The sequence below is a fragment of the Cucurbita pepo genome, chromosome LG18 (genome assembly GCF_002806865.2).
Source record: "Cucurbita pepo subsp. pepo cultivar mu-cu-16 chromosome LG18, ASM280686v2, whole genome shotgun sequence".
Classification (NCBI taxonomy): domain Eukaryota; kingdom Viridiplantae; phylum Streptophyta; class Magnoliopsida; order Cucurbitales; family Cucurbitaceae; genus Cucurbita; species Cucurbita pepo.
The window spans coordinates 2,097,490-2,108,614 of record NC_036655.1 but is presented as its reverse complement, the minus strand read 5'-3'; the positions used below and the strand labels follow the sequence as shown (position 1 = coordinate 2,108,614).

Below are 11,125 nucleotides of genomic sequence, written 5' to 3'. Positions count from 1 at the left end.
TTTGGGGAAAGAAGGTAAATTGAGTAACACTCACAAGATAAGCGCGTGGGGGTTAGAAAGTTAGGCGGCTTTGAAGTCCACCGAACCCATTCTCACACGCCAAACCCAATACACACCAAAATTCAATCAAACCTCGTGAACCCCAAACCCAAACCACCCACCCTTTTCCACCATTGTTAACTGTTCCGTCTCTCTCTCTCTCTCTCTCTCTCTCTCTCTCTCCTCAATGGATCCTCGCAACGACGCCGTTTTCCCCGACGAAGACCTCGAGGACGACGAGGAATCCCTCGAGGACGACGACGACGACGAAGAGGAGGAATTGAACGACGATCCTTCTCCTTCAACTTCCTCCGCCGGCGCTGTTGCAGTTCCTTCCGTCTCCGCCGTCGTTACCGTCGCCACTCCCGGAACCATCGACCGTCCGGTCCCCGTTATTCCTCCTCCTTCGATTGTCTCCATCTCCTCCTCCGATCTGATCCGCCAGCGCCTTGAGACCGCTTCTGCTGAGCCTTTGACCTTGCAGTGCGAGAAGAAGCCCTTGGATGAGTCCAGGAAGTTGTTTCAACGCCTTTGGACAGATGAGGATGAGATCGAGCTTCTGCAGGGGTTTTTGGATTACACGATGCAGCGTGGTACGACTCATCATCATCAGAACGATACGGCGTTGTTCTACGACCAGATCAAGTCGAAATTACAGTTGGATTTTAACAAGAATCAACTCGTGGAAAAGCTACGGAGGTTGAAGAAGAAATACCGCAACGTTATTGGTAAGATTAGCTCTGGTAAGGAATTCAATTTCAAAAGCCCTCACGATCAAGCTACCTTTGAGATCTCTCGCAAGATCTGGAGCAATACCGGCCGAATTGGAGTCGATGACAACGCTTTGGACGACGAGGAGCCTGCTCCGACTCCGTATGCTAGCTACATGGACGCTAGAAACGAAGAGATGATGGCGAATTTCTCCGAAAAGAAACCGACGCCGATTCCGAAATCGCGGAAGCGTTCACGGCCTGGATCGGGATTAAGAATGGACGGGCCGCCGCGTTCGTCCAATGAGAATTTGAATAAAGAGAAAAACAGCACCTACAACAACAACAACGAAAATGTCAATCACGTAGGTGTAGGAGGATTGATCGAGGAAACGGTGAGGAGCTGCCTGTCGCCATTGTTCAAGGAATTGTTGAGCAATTCCATGGGAGGAGGAGGGCTCTGTGGAAGCAGAGGGTTCAGTGGGCTGGCTTTGCATCCAATTCCATTGAGCTTCGGTGGAGGAGACATGGCGGATGAGAGGTGGAGGAAACAGCAGATTATGGAATTGGAGGTTTATTCCAAGAGATTGGAGTTGGTTCAGGAACAAATTAAAACGGCATTAGAAGACTTGAGATCCATGGGAGGCTGATTTGAGGAAGCTAGCTCTGAGTCTTGAAGAACTGGCAATTTGTATGAGGTTTGGCTTTCTCTTCTCTCCTTTTAGTTCTTGAAACATGTTTGATCTGTGGTTCATAGTGTACTTAGTGCCACCCCCTTTGGTCAATTTGGTAGAATAATTGTAAAAAATAACTTATAATAAAACCCCTCATTTACAATGTGTTTATACCATAGTTTTAACTGAACCCATTAATCATCATCATCATTCTCCTGTATTATTTTGTTCATCACTTTGTTTCCATTCATGAATGTAGCTGAAAGTTCTGAGATTATATATCATATTCTGTGTTCATCTGAACTTGGCTATGGTGGATGAAGATTTTGAATCTTCATATTTGTAAGAGGTTTGTTCTGTTTTTGGTGAATTTGTGAATACTTTTATGTTAGTTTTAGTTCTGAAAAATACCTGATTACATTTCTTGAGACTGTTTAGAGAAACTATTATGCAGAAGAGAAGGCCAGAAAGTCAGAAGTTTAAAGGGCAAATATTCCCCCCCTTTTTTTTTTTTTTTTTTTTTTTTTTTTTTTTTTTTTTTTTTTTTTTNTAAGATGCTCAAACTATATAATAAGATGCTGCCCATATTTTCAAGGAATGAAATACTAAGTTTTAGGATTTTTATCGTTTCTAGATGGGTTTTATAGATGGAATTTAGATTTCTAGATTTGGGTAGTGCTAATTTGATAATTGATATCATGACTCTCCACAATGATATGATATTATCCACCTTGAGCATAAGGCTAATTTAGGGGATAATCATAGATTTACAAGTGAGGAATACTATCTCCATCAGTATAAGACTTTTTTGGAAAACTCAAAGTAAAGCCACGAGAGTTTATGCTTAAAGTAGACAATATCATACCATTATGGAAATTCGTGATTCTAAACATGATATGATATGCACTCAGTAGAATTCATAATGCTAGACCAAGCCCAATTTTCTATGAAATCGATATGAAGATTTAAAAGTGTTGTTTGTAAGTATATAGTAAGTCAATCTACATCGGCCTTTAGATAATGGTTCTATGACTGCTTCTTTCTTCCTTCATTTATTTTTAGTTCAATCATTGTTGAGCAGGTTATTGACTTCTGCAATAGTAATAAATGTTTTATCTGCTATTGAGTTAGACTCGGTTTAGGTTGGACATATGTTAATGGCATGAGCATGATTTGAAGGATGGTCTTAGTTATGAGTAGGGTGATTATGGTGAAAGCAGTTGAAAGTTGTGCTTTAATATTAATATTAATATTGCATATGGTGAATTAAAATTAGCTTCTCTAAAGTTAGAAGAGATGGGTTGTTAAGGGCTACCAAACCCACAATAATTAATTTAGGAAGGAATATAAAGAAAATTAATTAAAATCTATTTGGTTTATCTTCTTTATCTTTTGCATTAAATTTAATTAAAATTTCAAAACCCCCAATTTTTTATTTTATGTAAATCAGACCATTCTTTGTGGTTCCTACTACAGTCTATAATAATATCAAATACATGGATACAGCTTGGGTCCCTCTTTGTTTTGTAATTATTGTTGGTTGGGTTCAAAATGGATCGACGGGATTCAATATGTATTTCAGCACATGGCTCAATTGTTTCACTTATTCTTCTAGCTTAAAACAAAAGGAACTTGGTCTCCTTTGCCAAAAGATGCTTAATCGACGGGACGTAGGGCATGCTGTATTGTTATGATTTGACTAAATGACTTGATTCTCCTCTAACTAATTAGAGTAAAAAAAACTCATTTTTTATTTAATTAAATTAAAGCTTGTTGATTGATTCACCACATGACCCTCCTTGGAGATGAAAAAATATTTGTAGAGTCGAGTCCCTGTGAGTCAGGAAATACTCAATAACGCTCCAATCATCGACTGTTACTCTACCATCCATTTGAGAAAAGCGAGGTTGAGTATGAAAATGACCAATAAACAACCTACTAGTGAGCTCTCATAAAAAATAGCATGGTTTAGTGCTATATGTTCTATGAAGGTCTTAGAGTTAGTTAGTCAATTTCATTCCACTTTGTCATCAAGTTTATGGCTTTGTCATCAAGTTTGTTAGTTCATTGGAATGGTTAGTTCATTGGAATGATTATTGGCTTTGTCATCAAGTTTGTTAGTTCATTGGAATATCATTGAGGTTACTCGTTCTAGGTACATTTAGCCAATTACTTACTAATCTCATTGGAATATCATTGAGGTTACTCGTTCTAGGTACATTGGTTTAACCTCATCTCATTGGAATATTCATTGAGCTAGGTACATTTAGCTAATTACTTACTAACTCATTGGTTTAGCTAATTACTTACTAATTACTTACTAATCTCATTGGTTTAGCTAATTACTTACTAATCTGGTTGGGTTCGTATCTGGTTGGGTTCGTATCTGGTTGGGTTCGTATTGATCTAATAAGATCCAAAGTCTTCCCATCAACAACCTTCGCTCTCTCATTAGTGCCGACCGCACCTACCATTCCTACCAACCGGAGACTGCTAAATGTGTCTTGAGCTGTATCATAGTAAAAAAGAAATACGTAAGGGACTGACATGCACAATGCTTAGGGATTGAGGGCATTGGAAGGGGCCGCGCGAACGCAGGCCCCCACTACCACAAATTATGACGTAGGCTCTGCCACTACGGGCAGACCTTGGACGGGCACCCCTCCTTCGAGTGCAATGGAGGTCACCAATCCAGGCAATGGACCTTCATGACCGTCCATTTACCCCGTCCAGGTAAGTAATTTACAATTCGCCGCCGGTATAGTTTTTATATCCATCTTCGCAGCTGCCTTCTAAAAATTCTGCGATGTGGGACAAATATAAATGCACTCAACTTCACCCTTCTTTTAATACAAATTAATATTATCTTGTTTAATTTTAGATAACTAAACATAATTAATTATACTTAGTTATTTTATTTTTATTAAGTATTAAATTAATTTTAAATCATTCAAACTTAATTTAATTTTCATATACTAATGTGTTGTATCGAGCTATTAAAGGCGATGTTCAGAGGTGTATGGACCTCGCTGTATGACTTCTTCCCCTATTTTGGGGAAGAAAATGATGTGGCCGATTCGATTGAACTGAATATGCTAGCCTAAACCATAACGTCGATCCATTTTTCTCAAATTTAATCTCCGTTTACACTACTCATGAAATTCTTGATAGTTCTAGAACTAAACTCAAAGATTGACCTACCAAAGAAAATTTGGAGTAACATAGATATCGGGAGCTTGAGAATAAAGGTCACATATGTCAACAATGAGGTAAGTAACCAATCTAAAGTTTTTTTCTTATGAAATACTTATAGGATACTTGGATTTCATTATGAACCTTGAGTAAAGTCAGATTTAAAAGATTATGGAAGAATCAAGTCAAGAATCATGAGTTAAGAATCTAAATCAAGCATTTTGCTCGACAATCAAGTAACATTAACATAACCTACTAAATGAACTCCCATGCCCATGAAATTTTAATACTAAGTATAATATTACAGGTTAAGAATATATATGAAATTTGGTGGTCATTGAACAAGAAGCTAAACTAAGTAATGATATAAAATAATCATAATGCCCGTAAAGGCAACTTACCTTCCATTCATAATCCAAATGACCTTCAAATGTTATGAAACTTTATAAGATGACTCATTTCTGATTTCTATATATTAGGTAAAGTTTTAGAATAATTGGATCATAAATGACTAAAATGCCCCTAAAGTTTCTTTAAGAAATTTCAATGTTCAAACACCCTCCAATCGGTTGATGATCTTAAGTAAGACCCATATACAAGGATAAAATTTCAAGATGCTTGGATCAAGTTTAGAACCTAAATCAAGTTAAGGGTATAAGTTAAGGATTAAGAGAAATGAGTAAAATGCCCCAATGATTAATCCTAAGATTTATACATGTAAATGATTCCAACGAGTCTAAAAATTTAATGATTTGTGCTCACTTTAAAAACGTGAATGTTATTAAAAATCGTGATCAAGGTGTGTTATCAAGATGAAGTCTAAGTGGTCTCTTCATTTGTAAGTAATGCTTTTAGAAAATTTGTGGTATTCTCTCTTCAACTAAAGAGGTGAGAGATAACTCACCGACCACAACATTGAGTATCTTAGGAGAATTTTAGAGTCAAAGTTTTGACTTTTTAGGTTTTCAAAACTGAAGGTCAAACTCAAATTTGGAGTTTACTCTCTCTAAAGCTTTTGGTCCAAAATATTACCCAAATTCAAAAGATTTAAGGGTTACTTTAGCAAAAATTTTAGCAAAAATAATCGACCATAAATTTATACTTATCTAGAGTAACTACCATAATCATTGTGTAATCATTTCTATGCAAAAATAAACGTTTAAATTTTTTCATAAGACATAAATTTCATCTTAAAACAATGTCATGGCTTTACGTGTTTGAAAACATCTTCAAAACAACCTAAATAGAAATTAAATGAAAGAAATAGACATCTAAATTAAAAATATCTTATTCTAGCCTAAGTAAAATAAATGCGACTACCCTATTGCTTGTGTCATGGTCTCGAGTTGCGATATCGTCATCAGCTGTAGAAGGATGTCTTGCCTTTACCTGAAATAGAAGTAGCACGTAGCTTGAATATTTTAAGAAATACTTAGTAAGTGACTCCAATATTGGGGTTAGATGCAAACACACACAATCNCTGTAGAAGGATGTCTTGCCTTTACCTGAAATAGAAGTAGCACGTAGCTTGAATATTTTAAGAAATACTTAGTAAGTGACTCCAATATTGGGGTTAGATGCAAACACACACAATCATGAGTGGGACCTATCATAACAACTTATTTTCCTACCACGGCTATCCTAATGAGCAATTGGATGTGTACTTAATTTCCCTACACACGGTCCACACGTGCGAGTATGAACCTACCAGTCGGTTCGCACACCTCCTAGGCCCTTTTCTGGTGGACGAGCATTCTCTAGTAGCTGTCGATGCTGGACACCAGTTAAGAATAATGATCGTCATGGCAGCATTATGATAAACATAATGATCGCTTCCCTGCCTCGTAGCATACGCGTCCATACTATCGTGAAGGAGAAGGGATATCCCCGATGCATGAACACACAATAATGCATGAGGTCCCAACATTTTTTCATTTTCATGATCATATACTACAACCCAGCTAGCATCTTCCTTCATATCTTATCATTTATCATATTGTTTATCATATCATTTATTATAACTTTCACGCGTGTGTCGGGTTTTATTTCATGCTAGTTCATCGTTTTGCATGTCAATCATATCATATCATTCATATTACACTTATATGCCACATCATAACATTTTCATGCTTCCAAACATAACAATTCTCATCATGCACATATCATGAAATAAAACGATGAACTAGCATGAATGATATGATATCTCGAGCATGCCTTTAACATATCATATCGTTATGTTTGGAAGCATGAAACATTTTCACGTTACATAGCATATCTCGAACATGCCTTTAACATATCATATCTTAAATATATCAATTCATCAAACATATTGTACCATAACATATATCATATCATTCTCGTATGATATGATATATATATATATATACACACACACACATCATTCCCATACAATACCATATCATAGTCATATCGTTCCATATGTGTATCTTAGTCATATCGTTTCTAAAAATTGTCATAGTCTTATCGTTCTTATATATATCATAGTTGTATCATTTCATGAACATATCTTAGTCATAACGTTTCCCAAGCGTATCATAGTCATAGCGTTTCATGAACGTATCCTACTCATATCGTTTCGTGAATGTATCCTAGCCATAACGTTGCATGAACGTATCCTAACCATATTGTTTTATCAACGTATCATAATCATATCGTTTTCTATACATAACCTAACCATATCCTTTCATGAACATATCTTAGTCATATCGTTACATTACGTTTACCGCACTCTTCTCGTATCCTACCTCAAACATATTATTGAATGCATCATACCATAAGAGTTATCATACCATTCACATATCATAACATATACATACCATTCATATCAGTCATGTCGTTTCATAAACAAATTATACATATCAAATATGTGACACGTGCAGAATCACGGGGTGCATGTCATCATACAAACATCAATTTTTAACCAAACCAACACTTAACTGACTAGTTTAAGTTATTGTCACTAATTTATCCTTAATTAAAGTTGGATTCTGTCATTTGAAATTCAAGTCAATCTATGTGAATCTATGATATCAGTTTCAAATTCGAACTTGTGCAAAATTATTGCTCTAATTTACAATGGTCCATGTGTTAAATTTGTTATAAATATTGCCGGAGTAAAGTCTGTGTAATGTTTATATATGTTTGTTATAATAATATTATTTCCATACAAACCATTTAAATTGGGAGGTTCATCTATAGAAGTTGAATTGAAAATCTAAAAATAACGAATCCTTACATCAATTCATCTTTTATGGCTTCTTGACTTCCGGTGGTTTTCAAGTTTCGTTTACACATTCTTTTGTTGAGGCTGAAGTTCATGAATGAGTTCTTTACATGCACAATAGATAGATACCACTTGCAATTTGGAGCTCGAGGTTTCGATACTCGCCCTGCAACTTCAACCTTTCCATTAATTAACCACAAAAGAAGCAATGTAGTTTGAAAGATGACGTGGGAAACAAAAAAAATGTATAAAAATTGTGAACAAATGTCGTCTAGATTACACATCTTCCGAGTTTGAGACGTCCAAACTTGTCAAGCCAAGCGGGCCCTACAATATGTATTTGAGATGTTTTATTTCTTATGTCTAACTTTTTTTAAAGATTTCTCGTATTTGATAGTTTGAACTACCATCTTAGCCATTTATAAAGACCTGAAAATGGTACGATACTTGTGCTTAATAGAACTCCTTTGATGTAATCTTACTTTTATGAATTCATTAGTTTAGTATAAAACTAATTTTGAGTAACTTAAACCAGTTTTGTTGAAATTATTATTTATTAAGCTAGGCTAAGACCCACCCCTCCCTAACCATAAGACTCCATTCTCTCTTAAATAAAGCTCAGGTCTTTTCTTCAACCGGGAGACTGCTACAAATTATGACGTGTAATCTGTGCCACTTTGGGCAGACCTTGGACGGGAACCCCTCCTTCGAGTGCAATGGACGCCGAAGCATAATACAACGTGGGAGGTGAAGAGGAAGAGTCAACCACGAAGAACCTATGCAAAATCGGCCAGAAACGGACGGACGCCAAAGCATCGTTTCTCGAAGGAGAGAGAAATTTTGTCTGAACTTCGGGTCGGATCCAAATCGGCCTAACCTGGTGCTGTTGCAGCAAGCAGCCCGTGACCCGTACACCCGCAAACCGGCACTTCAACCAGAAGCCTTGATCGATATGAAAAAGATGCGCTCAAAAACACACACGCGCTGGCCTCCGATTGCACCACGTGCTACACCTACAACGCCACCCTCCCTCAGCTCGGCTTGGCTCGACTTGGCTCGACTCCTTGACTTAAAACTCGCGCCTTCTGCTCGGTAAAGGAAAAAATAGCCATTTTCCATTGTTCCAAGCTAAATCTTATTTAAGGCAAATAAGGTTAGTGTAAGGGTAAATTTCTCAATTTAAGTTCAATTGAGTTCAAAATTATTAGATTACTAACGAAACGGGATGGATATTCCAGTAGGAAATGACAACCGACGTTAATTTCGAGGAAGGAGAGCGAACATACTCAAATTAGAAGGCCAACCAAATAGGTGGCTCTACCATCATTTGGTTATATTGTGTGTTGTATGTGCCCATGACTTCACACGTGTGGATTGTTATGTTTGAAAGCATGAAAACATTATGATATGATATATGTACGACATGAATGATATGATTGACATGCGAACACAATGAACTAACACAAAATACAACCCCGACATACGTATGAAAGTTTTGATAAATGATATAATGAACATTATGAGAAATGATATGATACGAATAAGACACTACCAGGGTTGTATTAAATGATAATGAAAAGGGAAAAATGTGATAATGAAAAGGGGAAAATGTTGGGAGCTCATGCATTATTATGTGCTCATGCATTGGAGGATACCCCTATTCCTTCACGATAGTCCAGACGCGTACGCTGCATCATTATTATGTGCTCATGCATTAGAGGATACCCCTATTCCTTGCATCATTATTATGTGCTCATGCATTAGAGGATACCCCTATTCCTTGCATCATTATTATGTGCTCATGCATTAGAGGATACCCCTATTCCTTCACGATAGTCCAAACGCGTACGCTACGATGCAAAAAAACGATCATTATGTTTATCATAATGCTGTCGTGACGGTCGCTACTCCTAATGGGTATCTCCGACATCAACAACTACTAGAGAATGTTCGTCCGACCAGAAAAGGGCCAAAGGGCCAAGGAGGTGTGCAAACCGGCTGGTAGGTCCATACACGTAGGAAAATTAAGTACACATCCAAGTTGCCCCTTTAATCCCCATTCCCACGCCATTCCCACAAGGATAGGGATAAGACCCTAGAACTGTCTAGCAAAATTTAGTTCCACCTAAGCATAATAGTTAACAACATACAGCATTCAAAATAATAACCTGGTGGAAGCATCAAAACGCTTAAAACTAAGGACATTGGAAGGGGCCGCGCGAACGCAGGCCCCCACTACCACAAATTATGACGTAGGTTCTGCCACTTAGGGCAGACCTTGGACGGGCACCCCTCCTTTATGTGCAATGGAGGTCACCAGTCCAGGCAATGGGCCGTTCTGATCGCTCATTTACCCCGTCCAGGTAAGTAAGTCATAACCGGTGGCTGGCATAGTATTTATAGCCACCTTCGCAGTTGCCTCTTGAAATTCTCCGATGTGGGACATTTAATATTAATAAATTTTAGATAATTAAAGATAATTAATTACTTAGTTATATTTTTTTTTATTAAGTTAAATTATCAAAATAATTTTAACTAATTAAAATTTAATTTAATTTTAATCTACCTTAGACTTTAGGATTTTTTTTTTTGCTTTATTTATCATTTATTTTACTTTATTTTATTGAGCATTCAATCTTAATAATTATCCTCAAAAAATAATTTTAATAAAATTACATAAATTTTAATGATAAATAATTAATACATTAATCAAATGGAATGATTAATTAAACACGTTATCTCTCAAAAATCAAGTACCATGTATCATAATTAATAAAATAATAAAAACACATTAAAAGTTATATAACTCGTAAAATAATTATTATAATAGAATATTTAATTCATTTTAATTTTTTTTATAGTTGATTATTATTAACTATAAATTTAAATTAAATTATTAATTATGCTTTAAAATTATTATATATTAATAATGAATGAGTTAATCACCATTAGTCTTTAGTTTTCTACTAACCCAAAGTCATTACCTTAGGTATGATGTTACTTCTTACGCGAAACATATTTATAAAACAATGTCATGACTTACATGTTTAAAAAAAAAAAAAATCTTAAAACAATACAAAAGAGATAATAAAATAAAGCAAAGTAAATATTAGAAATAACACTGTTCTATACTAACATGAGCCTACGAAATTAAATGCATATGGTCTTTAATTGCAATGTCACGGTATAGGGGTTTCTTGCCTTTACCTGAAATATAGAAGTAACAAATGATTTGAGTATTTTAAGAAATACTCAATGAGTGACCG

The 11,125-nt window shown here is 36.0% G+C and overlaps 1 protein-coding gene and 2 non-coding genes across 3 annotated transcripts; 1 reads left to right on the top strand and 2 right to left on the bottom strand.

Annotated features, from left to right (window-relative positions):
• LOC111779899 (probable transcription factor At3g04930) lies at positions 1-1,726 on the top strand. The gene has a single exon (XM_023660090.1). It carries the CDS (start codon positions 227-229, stop codon positions 1,397-1,399), a length of 1,173 nt encoding a protein of 390 aa, XP_023515858.1. The 5' UTR covers positions 1-226; the 3' UTR covers positions 1,400-1,726.
• Positions 1,727-4,000: 2,274 nt separating this feature from the next.
• LOC111780746 lies at positions 4,001-4,164 on the bottom strand. Its single transcript, XR_002812888.1, has one exon. It is a non-coding gene; the product is annotated as a U1 spliceosomal RNA (small nuclear RNA).
• Positions 4,165-10,066: 5,902 nt separating this feature from the next.
• LOC111780766 lies at positions 10,067-10,230 on the bottom strand. The gene has a single exon (XR_002812911.1). It is a non-coding gene; the product is annotated as a U1 spliceosomal RNA (small nuclear RNA).
• Between the last annotated feature and the right edge of the window lie 895 nt (positions 10,231-11,125).